General features: G+C 34.9%; 1 protein-coding gene across 1 annotated transcript in view; it reads right to left on the bottom strand.

Annotated features, from left to right (window-relative positions):
• Window positions 1-17,182, bottom strand: part of NRK (Nik related kinase) — a 136,888-nt gene that overhangs the window by 52,790 nt on the left and 66,916 nt on the right. The window contains exons 5-9 of the mRNA XM_029930229.1: window positions 15,884-16,009; window positions 11,070-11,180; window positions 9,501-9,591; window positions 6,803-6,933; window positions 4,827-4,881 (exon numbers count right to left, since the gene is read on the bottom strand). Coding sequence (XP_029786089.1) covers window positions 4,827-4,881; window positions 6,803-6,933; window positions 9,501-9,591; window positions 11,070-11,180; window positions 15,884-16,009 — 514 coding nt within the window. The remainder of the gene's footprint in view (window positions 1-4,826; window positions 4,882-6,802; window positions 6,934-9,500; window positions 9,592-11,069; window positions 11,181-15,883; window positions 16,010-17,182) is intronic.

Here is a 17,182-nt window from a genome sequence, read left to right as displayed (position 1 = left end):
TGGAAAATATCCCCATAGGAGAGCCATAGTGTAAATTTCTTTTTTCTTTTTTTAAAAATCGTTTATTGTCAAATTGGTGTCCATATAACACCCAGTGCTCTTCCCCACAAGTGTCCTCCTCCACTACCACCACCTCCCTTCCCCCTCCCTCCCCTTCAACCCACGGTTAGTTTTCAGTATTCAGTAGTCTCTCAGGTTTTGCATCTCTCTCTCTCCCCAACTCTCTTTACCCCTTCCCTTCCTCATGGTCCTCCATTAAGTTTCTCCTGTTAGACCTATTAGTGCAAACATATGGTATCTGTCCTTCTCCACCTGACTTATTTCGCTTAGCATGACACCCTCGAGGTCCATCTACTTTGCTGCAAATGGCCATATTTCATATATATATATATATATGTATACCACATCTTCTTGATCCATTCATCAGGTGATGGACATTTAGGCTCTTTCCATAATTTGGTTATTGTTGACAGTGCTGCTATGAACATTGTGGGTACATGTGCTCCTATGTGTCAGCACTTCAGTATCCCTTGGATAAATAAATCCCTAGCAGTGCTATTGCTGGGTCATATGGGAGTTCTACTGATAGTTTTTTGAGGAACCTCCATATGGTTTTCCAGAGAGGCTGCACCAGTTTACATTCCCACCAACAGCTCATGGATCAGAAGAATAAACATTGTGAAAATGTCATTACTACCCAAAATAATCTACATATTCAATGCAATCCCCATCAAAATTGCACCAGTGCTCTTCTCAAAGCTAAAATAAGCTATCCTAAAATTTGTATGGAACAACAAAAAACCCCGAATAGCCAAAGTAATATTGAAGAAGAAAACTAAAACAGGAGTCATTACAATTCCAGATTTTAGCCTCTACTACAAAGCTGTCATCATCTAGACAGTATGGTATTGGCATGAAAACAGACAAATAGACCAATGGAATAGAATAGAGAACCCAGAACTAGGCCCACAAATGTATGGCCAATTAATCTTTGACAAAGCAGGAAAGAGTATCCAATGGAAAAAGACTGCCTCTTTAGCAGGTGGTGCTGGGAGAATTTCTTTTTTCTTAATATTTTTTATTTTATCAAGTTTTTTTTAAATTTTAATTCAAGTATAATTAACATACAGTATTATACTAGTTTCAGGTACACGATTTAATGACACACATTTCTATACATTATTCTGTGCTCATCACGATAAGTGTGCCCTTTAATCCCCATCGACTATTTCACCCAAACCCCTACCCACCTCCCCTCTGGCAACCACCAATCTGTTTCTTGGTTTCTCTCTCTCTCTTTTATTTCTTTTGCTAGTTTATTTTGTTTCTTAAATTCCACATATAAGAGAAATCATATGATATTTGTCTTTTTCTGATGGACTTATTTCACCTAACATTAATACTGTCTAGCTCCATTCATGTTGTTGTAAATGGCAAGATTTCATTCTTTTTTGGCTGAGTAATATTCCCTGTATATATATATGTACATATATATATGTCACATCTTCTTTCTCCACTCATGTATGATGGATACTTCCATAATTTGGCTATTATAATAATGCTGCAATTGACATTGGGGTGCATAAGTCCTCTCAAATTAGTGTTTTTGTATTTTGTGGATAAATATCCAGTAGTGTGATTACTGGATCATAGGGTAGTTCTATTTTTAAACTTTTGTGGAACTTCCATACTGGTGACTGCACCAGTTTGCATTCCATCAACAGTGCAAGAGGGTTCCTTTTTCTCCACACCTTCACCAACAAATTTCATCTAATACTACAAGTGTGTCATTCATGTGAGGACAATTTGATTTCGGTGAATCTTTAGAGTCATTCTTTCTCTCCCAAAACACATCTTCAGGAAAAACTACAATGCCAAACTGACCTCTTACAATAGTTAGTAGGAAAAAACTCTTCAAGGTGCTTTCATTAGCATGATATAAAGACATTTATTCAAAGGTCAAGTTTTTGTTTCAATTATATAGGTATAAGTTAATAGAGGAACAGTTTCATAATTGAGGGCAGAATTATCCCCACACTCAAAAGATCAGGATCACATTTGGTTCTCTTCATTCCCCTATTATATCCATTCAGTCACCAAATTCTGTCCTTTAAACATATTTTAAGTGAGTTTGTACAATATTAAGAAGTTGTCATTTGTTAACATCTGACCAAAATTTAGTCAACTAATGACATCCCCAAGGGTCAAGAGTTAGAGCATAGACTAGAGAAGCTGTCCTTAAGGGAAATGAGAAGTGTACAAAGGAATGGAGCACAGGGTGGGTACAAGAGCTACGTCAAACTGTGGAAGTTTCTAACATAGTCTAATTTTAGGAAACCAGTAAAGGCTCCCTTTATGCCACATGTAACATGTCTAAATATTTTACCATTAGAGGCTCATTACTTTGAAATAGCAAGCCTTCTTTAAAAATATATTTCAAAGGAGGCTTGCTATTTCAAAGTAATGAGCTCAATTTGACAAAAAATTATTAAAAAATAAAGTAAAAATACATTTCATAGAGTGTATAATGCTAAGTGAAATAAGTCAGACAGAGAAAAACAAACACCATATGATTTCACTCATATGTAGAATTTAAGAAACAAGCAAAGAAAGAAAGAAAGAAAGAAAGAAAGAAAGAAAGAAAGAAAGAAAGAAAGAAAGAAGAAGGAAAGAAAGAAGAAAGTACCCAAGCACTTAAGAAGGTCCTGGTGTGCAATGGTACAGATCTTCCTTTGAGAACCTCTACAGCATCCTTTCAGTGAGAAGTTATTCTACCCACTCCCTTTTGTTTTTTTACTTCTCTGTGAGAGACTCACCAAAGAAAGAGAGAAAAATAAATTTTATTATCTAGATCTCAGAGTCAATTATCATATAATTGTAACTTTGGAGGGCCACCTTTTCTGAGATGGTGATTATCAAAACCTGGAGAATTTCTACAGTTAAATTAATGACAATCATTTCTATCCAAAGTTAATACTCCAGGCAATAGGGGAGGCTGGTGAAAGACCAATATTTTAGCAGTGTGGCTATTTCAAGTTGCTCATGACCAAAGTTTCAGTTTTTCAATTATTATTTAGGAATGGTGGTCCTATTTTTTCTCACTGTAAATTAAGGATCTCCTGGTCCTTATACATCTTTTGTAAAAAGTTTGCCATTTGTGTATTCTATGCAGTCCTTCTGTGAGTTCATACATTACCTCTTTTTTTCTTCCATGATCTGATATTTTGGAATGAAAAAGTGAAACAAAATACAGGTGAACTAGGAAGTACAAATCTTCAAAGTGTAGAAAGATAGTTTTTTGAAAAGACATGGTGAGGAACACTCCAACACAAGAGAAAACATACACTATTTGATGCGGTGCTATTGCATCCTAAATAATAAAGTTAGGTTATACTAAATAAACACATATATCAATACTCATATGAAATACCATATTGTTGAGAGAAGAAGAAGAAGAAGAAGCAGCAGCAGCAGCAACAGGTGGAGGAGGAAGAGGAGGGAGAACAAGAAGAAGGGGAGGAAGAAGAGGAAGAGGAGGAGGAGGAGGAAAGAGGTGGAAGAAGAAGAAGAGAGGGTGCTGATGCTGCTTAATCTAATATAATCCAAGCATGTTTCACAAAGACAAATAATCAAGAGGTGATGAGGAATAATATGCATATTCCAAATATCATTTCAATTATTTATATGTGGCATACATAATTTTTCTGTCACTAATTTTTTATTCACCCAAAATAGATACTTTGCAGTTTGAGTGGGCATGAAAAGAGGGACAGCAGCTACCTGATCTCCATATCTGTCCTAGATTTAACCCAGCCCCTAATGTGATATTCTAAAGGACACCAGAAATTCTTAACTATCATGTTATCACTATTTCTACCCCTTGAGATTACTCCCATTGGACTTGAAACACAGTATTATTATAGTGCAAATTTATAAAGCTTTCTAGGTGGGCATTGTGCAGACAGAGCATGCAGGAACATGGGAACCTATAGGATCTCCTTAGAAAGGGGTAAGCAAAGACATTCTACCCCACCCACCTACCCCCTCAAAAACCACTCCAAGTATTTCTCTCACTTCTCATCCAATGACACCAAGAATGTATTCATCATTTATATCTTCAGATTAGGTATTGAGGACAGTAAATATGCCCTGCTTATAGGGATCATACATTAGATGGTTATCAATCATTTATATCCAAGGTCACATTTCATTTTCACTTTCCTACAAGAAAGTAGAGTCTTGAGAGAACAGGATTCTAACAGATCATTTAAATGATGGGGATGACGTGGAAACAAGAGAAAACTGAGTCTTCTGAGCAATCAATTAAGGGCACTGGATTGGCTAAAAGGAGCAAGGAAGGCACCAAAAGTGAGCTGGACTGACTCCAGGAAAAACAAAACACCACTCACTTTCCAGGGTTGAGGATTTGTTCATTTCAGTGAAACACTGGAAGATTATCTTAACTGTCACAGTCTGCAGCAGTGTGTGACTATAAATGTTCTGGACCTAAATACTCCACCAATCACTATGTAATAAAATTTCTTTAGATTGTTATTAGTCAGGACTATCAGTACCAAATACTGTTGATGCTAAATGGAAACAACTCTCTATAAGCCTAAAATAAAATATGGTAATAGAAAAGCACAAACTCTTTGTGGATATATCTGGCCATTCTGACTAGAACAATTGATAATCAGTGAAAAGTCCAGCATTTACAGTTTGGCAATAGTGTGGCACCTGTGTGACCAAGAGAAGCTGACTGGTGCAAGAAGCACATTTGTATAGCATGCTTCCCTAGCTTTTAACAAGTAAACATTTTTACTCACGAGGAGCCCCTTCAGCCATTTCAATAGCAGTGATTCCGACGGACCACACATCACTCTGCAGAAGAAAAAATGACACCAAAAGGCACTTAAAATGGAAAATTAATAGTATTTAGAGTCTCAACACAATCTTTGGTTGGAGGAGTGTCAATGCAAGGGCCATTTTATGGGTTTTCTACAATGAACCTTCATTATAGAATGGCATTGTAGGAAGATGTTATCTCAGCTTGTGATCTACAAGTACTGCACCACGCAACAGAATGATATGGGACAGGATTCAGTGTAAGGAAAATTCATCTTGAATGTATTGCTATTGTTGCCTTAACTGAAATAGCAAAAGGAGCCTTCTGTGAAGAAACTCTATTCCATAGATCTATTAACTGTGCCATCTTAGATAAATGATTTAACTCTCTGTACCTCAATTTCGCCATATATAAAGTGGTGATAATAATGTTATCTACCTCATAGCACTGGTATGAGTATTAAATGAGATAATATATACAAAAATCATTTTCAGCAGTTACTTGTATATAGTAAATTGAGCATATAATTATTGTTATTCTAGGAAATGATATTCTAAGAGGCCCAAGGAAATTCTCCTCACTATTAACTGTCTTATTTTTTAGAATGTGGAAAGAAAGGGCACAGGGCTGGAGGTACACTGTCTGGCTGGATGACTCCTAAACAAGCTAATTGAATTCTGATAATCTTAGTTAATAGATTTCTTAGCTTCAAAGGATTGTTGTTATGGTGTAAGTTGAAACTTTCTTTCAACTACATGGGGCTAAAATGAAAAATAAATAATTAATATAAGTGAAAGTCTTTGGAAGACTGCAAAATTTGCGCAGGTATAATGCATCATTTTATTTTGCAAGCCACTTAAAAGGACATTATGCTTCCATAGTCTGCATACTTTGTAATAGCACTAGACTATAAACTCTCAGTATACCTGCTGGCAGATCAAGCAGAGGGCATTTAAGGGAAAAAGGAAAAAGATGAGATTTGAATTAATCAATGTCAAGTATTGAGTCCTAGGTTCCACACAACGAAACCACAATGAATTGTTTGGATGACTTATGATGTGAAGAGTGAATGTGGTTTTTCCAGTATATATCAAATCGAGAGTTTTCTTTCCACATCAGCTTTTTGAAATGTGCACATAGAGGTTATATGTCCAAATTCAGTTTCAGTGGAAATTTTAATAAATAGCATGAATTGTTAGTTAATTTGTCTATTCCACTTATTTTCAGTGGTTTGGAGGTGAACCATGACAAAGATTTTCTCCATTACCCTGAGTAATCAAATTATTATTTTTTTTTCTTTTTGGAGCTAAGTTACTGTGGGGATTAATAATTGGCTTCATTCATTCATTTTTAGGTTTACAAAGTTCTCTGCCCCTGGAAATTAAATTTCCATATAAAGCCACATAATATAATATTTCCCCCAAGAAGTTGCAGGCAACATGAACAAGACATTATTCCTCAAATGTAAATAATTCCCAGGGTTCTACTTTGTCTACATTCTTGGAAAATATTACATTTATGCATATAATCAAACCACATATAAGAATAGCAGCTAGTCTTTTTTATTAGAGTTTAATGTGAAAGAAGCAGTTGCCTGCTATTTATTCTTTAATTTTATCATTTACAAATAAGCTAAGCAAAATAAGTCAGGTGGAGGAGGATAGACACCCTATGTTTGCACTCACAGGTCTAACAGGAGAAACCTAACAGAGGACCATAGGGAGGGGAAGGGGAAAGAGAGTTGGGGAGAGAGACGGACGCAAAACTTGAGAGACTATAGAATACTGAGGGCTGAAGGGGGAGGGGAAGGGAGGTGGTGGTAACGGAGGAAGGCACTTGTGGGGAAGAGCACTGGGTGTTATGGAAACCAATTTGACAATAAACTATTTAAAAAATAAATACTAGTCAAAATCTTTTCCAATTTTTGATTCCCACTATGTGAATCTTCATACTTACTCTGTAATCATAGGAGCGTCTTGGGTCCTCATCACAGTCAATTACCTCAGGTGCCATCCAGTATGGTGTCCCAATGAAACTATTTCTCCTCCCATTAGTTCTGCTCACCTGGGCACTCACTCCAAAATCCACTGCAAAATTCAGCATATGTAAAGATAATTAATCAGTAACAAAAAGCTCAATAAATTATTGCTTTAACTTGGAAAGCCAATACAAAATCCACAATCGATAACAGATTTTTATTGCAGCCCAGAAAATGTTACCATGAAATCTACTCCAAGAATACTGAGAAATAGGCTTTTGCTGCTATTTATGTTGGAAAGAGACTCAGAAGTGGTATTATAAATCTATAGTAGGTTTGAATGAAAGTTTACCATGAATATTAAAAATAAAGTTCCATCACTATACCCTGAACTTCTGAAGTGATAACATATGTAGTGTTTGGACCTGCCACCAAGCCTGAGGAAGACCAGCACTATAAGCAACATCTAAGAAATCTAAAACCTATTAGCAGATTATTAGGAAGCCTTGCTCATGACATTAGAAAGTCCTATTACATCAATAAAGAAAAATGAGTTTTCTGCTAGAGTTTAGTTTAAGTTCTTCTACAGCTCTTCTGAATCAGATGCAAATATTTATTGTGGTATCTATATCTTAGATTAGACTGTAAAATTTCAGTCTTCGATTTATCTGTGGGATACATTATATGAAAATATTTAGTATGGTATTCTCAGTAACAGAAAAAAGGCTAAAGAAGACGGGATATTTAATCCAGAAAAAATAAGATGAAAAATGAAAGTAGATGACATTTTTCAGGGATGAAAAATTAAGTAGATTTTCTAATTTAGAAAGGTTTCCAGGAATCTAGAGGATGGAGAGCAACATTGAATAGTAATTTGAAGAGTTTAGGAGAAGAAATAAAAAGTTAAAAAGTTAAGAGCTCAAAGAAGTCTTTGAGAAAGAACTGAACAAGAATATAAAATGCCTATAATATGTGCAAATCGTTATTGGGTGTTGAACAACCTCATTATCTACATATTTTTTGGAGAAGATGGTTAAATCAGAGCTCCATAATCTCACTATCCCTGACGGCCAAGTTTAAGGGCCAAAAGATATCTATGAAGGCCATGAATTAATATATGACATTCAGTGAAGAAAATGAAAAGAGAAAAGATGAGAAAAAAGAATGATGGATCAAAGAAAAGGAAAAAAGAAAATCTTAAGGCAAAATTAGAGATGTCATCTCAACAGTGGCATAATTTTAACCTTTTCTTTAATGACCTAGGGACCAGAATGTAAGGATTACTGATCAGTTGCAATTATAATATGATCATTTTCCAGTATTTTTCCTATCACTCCCTTGGGTTTGCCTTTTGCAACCTTCTCCTTATAATATGTTGCTTAAAAATATCCTGGAATCTAAGAAATGTAAAACCAAATATATAAACATTATATATAAGATAAGCCTGATTAAATTCTTATCCATGTTAAGAGGTCTCTCCCACAGAGTAAAGTACATAAGCTTTAGTGCATGGATTTTGTGACAGATTATTCAGTGGCATGTCATTTACTTAACAATTTCTCTTCTGTGTTGTAAATGGTAGAGTTGGTCAGAAACCTGACCCAAACATATCGGAGTGCTGTTACATATGAAATAGTATGTATGTAGCCTAGTGACAGACTATTTATCCTGAACATTTGAATATGAGATCCAAATTTCCCCTATGTATTGATATAGTATCTTAAAATTGTATTTCTAGTTTTGTAGCTAAACACAAGAAACATAACACATTTTCTTGAAATTACATTTTTCTTATCTCAGGAACAATTATTACCTCAAGCTTCTTCTGTAAATACTCATCAAAATCTCTGTTATAGATATATTTGTTTATAAAGAAAATGGGAACTATCTTAAGGTCATGCTAGAGATATGGTGGGCAAGAATTGATATCATTTAAAAATAATACAGGATTTAATACCAGTGATTTATATTCTATATTAATGAGGTTATCTGCCTTTGCATAGTATTAACATTATTCATGTGGCATTATTTAAAAACCAACCAACAATATTTATTTTAAACATTGCAAGGTGCAATAAATTGTCCCCTGTGTGCCTGTGATACTATATGTGTGGTTATTTTTAAATAAATTATGCCTTTTTAAAATCCTAGACTTTCTGGTCTTTTGATTTTTAATTTGAACTTGATTGTGATATTATGGGAGCAACTCATATCAGCTGCTTAAATATTTGAGGGTAAATTCAAAAGAAGCAATTTGTGCTTAAGTAATTTAAAAATTCTTTGATATCCTTTGGAAAATATGGCTTTGTGATGTGGAAGAATTGTCTTTTGGTTTCCTTGTCCATGGCACAGAAACTTGTACATAATACTCAATTCAATTGTTGAAATAAATATAACATCTACACTTAATAGAGAGTAAAACAATGACCAACATGTAAGTCTTCGATTGTAATTTAAAACTTGTTTTTAACTACATGATTTCAGAGAAGCAGCAAATGGTGCATTTTTCTCCTGCTCTTCACCAAATTTTCACTGGTTTTGCAAGCAAGGAAGACATGGCCTAAATAAGTAGCAGATATTGTTAATTAAATGATTTAAAAACATATTTATATTAAAGGATTATTCTCCACTAAAATATTTTGGGCACCATGTAAAGTACTGCAAGAACAAACTTACCAAGTTTTACTTCAGCATTATGAGTCAGTAACACATTCTGACCTTTGATGTCCCGGTGAATTACACGGTGTGCATGAAGATGAGCTAAGCCCTGCATATAGATAAATATATATTTGCTTAAAAAGCCACATCAGTATATATATTTTCTCTCTCTCTCTGGTACTGTTCTTAGTATTTTTGGAAAACCTTTTGATAAGAAAAATGGCCCTGATTTTCATTTTTCAGACAAATTCTTTCTTTAGGCTGGAATTACTACAACCGGTTCCCAGAAATACTGCTTTTGGCAATAAGGAAAGGAAAATAAATCAGGACACCCATGAAAGGAAAAGAACACCAAAAAGTAATGTTTGTGTACATTGGGCCATTTACCTTCCTTTCTAGCCTCCATATTTCCAACTAACCATAAGAGTGAAGAACTGGACATCTTAAATATCATAGCTCAGACATTATTTTACTCTATTCCTCATCAATCATTTCTTTAATCCAAAATATTTTCTAGTCAACCTTGTAGGCTGAGAATTTGGGGGACTATGGAAATTCCATTGAAAGCATTTGTAATTTGTATTGGCTTCCTATGATGGCTCCAGCCTGTTCACCACTAAAACTAACCTGTGACCTGGCTTCAGTGAGACTGTTCCAGATAATAACTAGGGATTAATAATAGAAGTAACAGTAAAAATAGCTAATATTAATTGAATCCATTATTTTTATTTTACTTTTTTTGCCAGGCACTGTGCTAAGTGTTTTACATGAAGGAAACTATGAAACTATTACTGCAATCCTTTGGGGAAGGTACTATTATAACCTCATATTACAGATAAGAAAAGTGAGTTTGGATAAATTAACTAACTGATTTAAGGACATCGTGAGTCAGAATTTAAACTCAGTCTAGAGTTTGCACTCAACTAGTCATACTATTATCACAAGCGAATCCAATTAAGATGGGCGGAAGGACATTCTAACATTATATCAGTGGTGCGTTCCAGTTCTGTTAATATCCTTCTCAGGTGACTCTAAATACATAAGCTATACAGAAAAATTTGAGTGTGGTAGATCAAGAAGATTGTTCTCATCCAGTTTGGTATTCAAAATAAAGCAAGTTTTTAAAAGTAGGGCATTATTTAAATAGGATGTCTGCCTGCAAAATGGTTATGGATGGTTTGGGGCCATTTTGTAAAACACGGACTTTTGTTTCACTTTTATCTCAGTCTGTAACCATAGAGCTGCTTTTTTCTTTTAAGAACTCTAAAAATCTGAATGATGTAATAAATATTCCAAGGGGTTATTTCCATGATCCGGTGAACACAATAGTCTAACTCTGACAGAGCAATTAAAAGCCATGGTTTGGAAAGGCCTGGCTACGCATATTGGAATCTTTCTAAAGCTAAGGACATGGAGGTCACCTGAAAATCTGCTTTCTCTAAAGCCTTTTGGTCTCTTATGGTATCCTGATCCAGAGGTTATGTTTAGCATTCTTAAACTAACCTGTGTGAGCAGGTATAAAGTACACTGCATATATTACTCCAAGGTATTTTCAAGGGAGGAGAGAATGACTATATGAAGACTTACCTGAAGGATTTCTCGGCAGATATAAGCAATCCAGTCTTCTTTCAAACTCTGATTTCTGGTCATTCTTACTACATCAGTGACTGAGCCTGCTGCACATAACTCCATCACCATCTGCAGGGAAGCCAGCAAAGTGTCAAGCATTAGAAAATAGTTCTATGAAAATATCTGGAGAGTTTTAGTCCATACGGCTTGTATTTATATGTAATGTTTAGAGATCAAGACATTGCAAAGACTGGCTCAATTGTCTGGTGGAAGTCTCTAAAAGCTAGTAGAATTAAAAAGAGTTGAAACTTATCCAAAGATCAGTGGAGGGAGGGAAGGCAGGCACCACACCATGGATATTTAACCAAGAGGTGGAATTTGAGTTAAGACTTGAAGGATAGTGTTTAGATATAAAAAGAAGGAAGAACATTCAGTTTATTGAAAACAGAATGATTATATGCCTTTAGAAAGAAGCTTGCGCAGGAGAAAAGCCTGAATGATGACTGGAGTGTAACAGAAAAGAGCACTGAGGGAACAATTTGTTTGCAAGTGTGAAGAATCAGGATAGAAGGATCTCAAAAGAATTTAAACTTCAACATTAAGACTAAATTTGTTTTTTATTGTTGGCTTGTTTTTATTGTAAATTCTAAATTATTTTTTCCTAAGATACTGGCAAACTACAATTCAAAGGGGTAAACTATCAATTGCATTCTTATAGGGCATTTTTTTCCAAATGGTTTTACTGCTAAGGAAACTATATTAAGGCTATTATCACTGACACCATCTCGTTCAGATATTACTTTATTAATAAAGGTTTCTCAGAAAAATGTATCTTTTGGCCATCAATGAATCAGGTGATAAACTAGTAAATTTCCTTTCCTATATTAGCTGGCTTGAGGACTGGCCAATGTAAAAGAGAATATATCTATTATAATCAACCCAGCAAACTTTTGTTTCTTTTTTTTAAAGTTATTTTTTAAATTTACATCCAAGTTAGTATATAGTGCAACAAAGATTTCAGGAGTAGATTCCTTAATGCCCCATACCCATTTAGCCCATCCCCCATACCACAACCCCTCCAATAACCCTCTGTTTGCTTTCCATATTTAAGAGTCTCATATTTTGTCCCCCCTCCCTGTTTTTATATTATTTTTGCTTCCCTTCACTTAGGTTCATCTGTCTTGTATCTTAAAGTTCTCATATGAGTGAAGTCATATGATATTTATCTTTCTCTGACTAATTTTCTTAGCATAATACCCTCTAGTTCCATCCACATAGTTTCAAATGGCAAGATTTTATTCTTTTTGATTGCTGAGTAATACTCCATTGTATATATACGCCACATCTTCTCCATCCATTCATCCATTGATGGACATTTAGGCTCTTTCCATACTTTGGCTATTGTTGATAGTACTGTTATAAACATTGAGGTGCATGTGCCCCTTCAAAACAACATACTTATATCATTTGGATAAATACTGAGTAGTACAATTGCTGGGTGATAGGGAAGTTCTATTTTAAATTTTTTTAAGAACCTCCATACTGTTTTTCAGAGTGGCTGCACCAGTTTGCATTCCCACCAGCAGTGCTAAAAAGATCCTCTTTCTCTGCAGCCTTGCCAACATCTGTTGTTGCCAGGGTTGTTAATGTTAACCATTCTGACAGATGTGAGGAGGTATCTCATTGTGGTTTTTATTTGTATTTCTCTGATTAGTGATGTTGAGCATTTTTTAATGTGCCATTTGGCCATTTGGATATCTTCTTTGGAGAAGGGTCTATTCATGCCTTTTTCCCATTTCTTCACTGGATTATTGGTTTTTTGGGTGTTGAGTTTGATAAGTTCTTTATAGATTTTGGATACGAATCTTTATCTGATATGTTGTTTGCAAATATCTTCTGCCCTTCCATCGGTTGCCTGTTAGCTTTGCTGATTGTTTCCTTCACTGTGCAGAAGGTTTTTATTTGATGAGGTTCATTTTTGCTTTTGTTTCCCTTGCTTCTGGAGATGTGTTGAGTAAGAAGTTGTTGCAGCCAAAGTCAAAGAGGGTTTTGCCTCCTTTCTCCTCAAGGATTTTGATGGCAGACACTTAGATCAATGGAACAGAATAGAGAACCCAGAAATGGATCCACAAACATATGGTCAACTCATCTTTGACAAAGCAGGAAAAAAATATCCAATGGAATAAAGACAGGCTCTTCAGCAAGCAATTCTGGGAAAACTGGACAACAAAATGCAGAAAAAATGAACCTAGAACACCTTCTTACATCATACACAACAATAAACTAAAAATGGATGAAAGGCCTAAGTGTAAGACAGAAAGCCAGTGAAACCATCTTGAGGAGGAGCCCAGATGGCGGAGAGGAAGGGAGCTCTGTAAACTTCGTCTGCCCCATCTATCGAACTGAGAAGGACATTACTCTCATCTGCAAGAGCGGATGGAAAAAATACGGACTCCAGAAAGAAGACAACCTCAAAGATACCTGAGTGAGTGCGAACTGAAGAGATTGGAAAACGGGCCAGCCCGAGATGGGCAGGGGAGGTGGGAGCCCCAGCCCAAGACAGAAAGCCAGCAAACTTGTTAAGCACAGGTTTCTGCATTAGTGCCTGTGTCAAAACTGCTTTGTAAATACAACAAAACATGTCTTTTTAAAACTGAAGGCAAGATAATTAATTATTGCTGTAGATGCAGGAAAATTAAAGGATGTGCCCCAAATCATGAATATTTAAAAGTCTATCACATTTACTGTTGTAATGCAAACTTTTTTTTCAGTAAGTCATTCCATTAATTTATATTTGTTCACAATTGATATTATTGCATGTATTTCACCTAAGTACACTTCATGAAAAAGGAGAAGAAATTGCCTAACAAAACCAATTATATAGAGGAATCACAAAAATTTAAATTTTCATGTTAACTATATTAAATGGTCACAACATGTGCCACTGTGGTAATGGAAGCAAAGGGGCTCATTTTGAGCCATGAGAAACTTAAATTAAAGCCATTCACTCAGACGCACTCTGAAAAATCTTGCTAATGTTACTTAACTCAGAAAAGATCTACTCTTAAAGGAATATAAAGACATTTTCAATTATTTTCCAGGCTTGTAAGTATGATGCCTGGCACATACACTTCATAAATGGTAATTATTTAGTCATTTACTTGCTTCCTATTTGTTTTGATTTATATGGTCAAGAAAGTGGAAATGGTCCCATGAAAATTCTTACCTCCCCAATAATTTATTCAAATGTCAGATCTCATTTCAAAGAAAAGTTTACTAAAGAAAAGTTTCTCATTTCCTACTTAATTTAGATTCCTTTGTTATTTGCCCACATAGAAGCATGTTATTTACCTTCTGACCAATTATATATTTGTTTGTGTGATTATTTGACTGATGCCAGTCATTACAAATGGACTGTAATTTCCAACGCATCTGGGACATGTCTGCTCAGCTTATCCATGTAACCTCAGAATCTAGCAGAAGACCTGGCAAATAGATGGTTTAAATGAATATGTTGAAAAATTGAATGAATTGAGTACGGTTAAGTATGTCTAATTAGGAGACTGCCGTAGAGTCAAGAGGGAAAAAAACTTGTAAGTAAAAGTGTATTAAAAGACAGATGTTGTACGTCAAAAATATACCAGTAATCATTAAAGGTGTACAGCAATATCTTGTGAAATGTCAACTGGAGTTCTCAGACAATAGAAGATTGTCTAAACTGGACATTTGGAAGAAAACGGGGTTCAAGTGAAGATGTCTAATTTGGTCGTTTTGAAAGTGATCAGAAGCATCAACATCATCATCTGTTCATCTGTTGTTAAAAAGTGCAAATTCATGGGCCCACACCCCACACCAATGGAATCAGTAACTCTATGGGTAGAGCTCAGCAATTTGTGTTTTATCAGGCTTTGCAGGAGATTCTGATGCGCACTAACAAAGTTTGAGAACCACTATTTCAATTCAGTTCCTGTTGAAAATATTTCTATAATATCCACTGTCCTGCTTCCTAAAGTCCATTATGTAAAGTGTAACAATCTTTCCTTGGCAACTGAAGGTTCTTAAAATTTTTAGCCATTATTTTAAAAAATACTATTCTGGACTTGAACTGGAAATGGAAATGGAAATGTAGCAAGCAAGTGGACACTGACCCCACTTCTTTTCTAAATATTCCTTTTGAAATAAACATATCTCTGACCGAATCTTATATTCTTGTTGTTTGACTATTTCTGCCATAGTGGAAGGCAGCATCATTTCTGGTAACTGTAGCATACATTTTAGTTACCCTCTGCAATTTAAATCTCATTGATCCGTAATTTGTGATAGTATAGATATAAATAGACTAAGAAAAGGATAAGTCAACAAACAAATTAGAAAAGAACTTCTGGGAGTTATATTTAAACATAAGTGCATATACATAGAAACATACATAGAAACAAACTTAAATGCAGCCATATGATCATGTCAAATGGTAATTAGAACTGATACTTATCCAGTCATTATTTGCAAGTCCATCAGGTAGTCTCCTTAGCCATACGTCTAATTTACCAGCAAATATACAGACAAAGTTAAAAGCAACAAAACAGTATTTGAAAAGAAACATGTTAGATATTCCCAGTGTTAATTTGAGTCCTCTTCTATTTTACCCTGAAGTCTCCTGCCAGGAACTTATGTTATTTTTCCATATTTTATCACTCACATCTCCAGGAATCATACTACTTTGAGCAGTGGAGTGTTTAAGTATTCCTGTAGATGCGTGAAAGTGGATCTAAGCTTGTGAAAATGTATTTCCTCAAGTGAGATTTAGTTTTAGGAAATAAAATTATGGTACATACCCAAAGTTGGTGCCTCTGACCAGAGGGGCTCAGCTTGAAAAAAGCACCATAGAAGGACACAATGTTTTTATGGAAAGAGTACTTCTTCAAAAGATTGAGTTCAGTCCTGAGATCCTCTTCCTCATCCTGCAGAATAAGAATAGACAATAGACAATAAATCTCTTAAGCTATACCAGTTAATGACTATGGAATCCTAAACTATAGTACAACAAGGGAAGTTCTATGGCCATCCATTATACCCAGAGCAATGTATAATATAATCTCAGCTAGAATTACTAGAGAATGGAGATCTCTGGTTAACTGGAAATCTGGGAGAAAATAAAGCTTAACTGAAGATCTTTTAATTTAGTGGTCCTCAAAGTGCAATCCCTATACCAGCAGCAATGGCCATTGTATAAAGTTTTCACTGAATAGAATGATTACATTTTGTTTATTTTGTAACCTTTTTATTGAGATATGATTTACATGCCATACAACTCGTCCATTTAAAGTGAAAATTCAATAGAGAATTATGCAACCATCACCACAATCCATTTAAAAACATTTTTATCACCACAAAAAGAAACCTTATACTCTTTAGTTATCACACACAAATTCTTCTACAAACGCATCCCAGCTTTAATGAACCACTAATATATTTTTTATTTCTACAGATGTATCTATCCTGAACATATTATATACATGGAAATCATTTCATATGTGGACTTTTGGGGACTAACTTTTTTCCAAGTTTCATCCATATTGCCCTATATATCATTATTTTATTCATTTTCATTTACCATTTATTAACTGGTAGACATTTGGGTTATTTCTACCTTTTGGCCATTATGAATAATGCTGCTGTGAGCATTCATATCTCGGGGAATATATGTTTTTATTTCTTTTTGGTATATACATAGGAGTGAAGTTATTGGTCAAATGGTAACTCTGTATTTAACATTTTGATGAAATGTCAAAACATTTTCCATAGTGCTGCACCTATTTACACTCCCAATAACAATGATGATTCCAATTTCTCCATAACCTCAACAACACCTATTATTTTCTGTTTTATTATTATAACCATCCTAGTGGGTGTCAAGTGGTATCTCATTGCGGTTTTGACTTGCAATTTGCATATTAATGATCAGTTCATGTGCTCATTGGCCATTTGCATATGATCTTCAGAGGAATGTCTAGTTGAAAATCTTTGCCCCTGTTTTCTAATTATGTTAATTGTCTTTTCATTATTGAATTGTAAGATTTATTTATATATCGTAAACCCAAGTACTTTATAAGGTATATGATTTGCAAACATTT

The sequence above is a fragment of the Suricata suricatta genome, chromosome X, assembly GCF_006229205.1.
Source record: "Suricata suricatta isolate VVHF042 chromosome X, meerkat_22Aug2017_6uvM2_HiC, whole genome shotgun sequence".
Taxonomy (NCBI): Eukaryota; Metazoa; Chordata; class Mammalia; order Carnivora; family Herpestidae; genus Suricata; species Suricata suricatta.
This window is presented reverse-complemented; position numbering and strand designations above follow the sequence as displayed.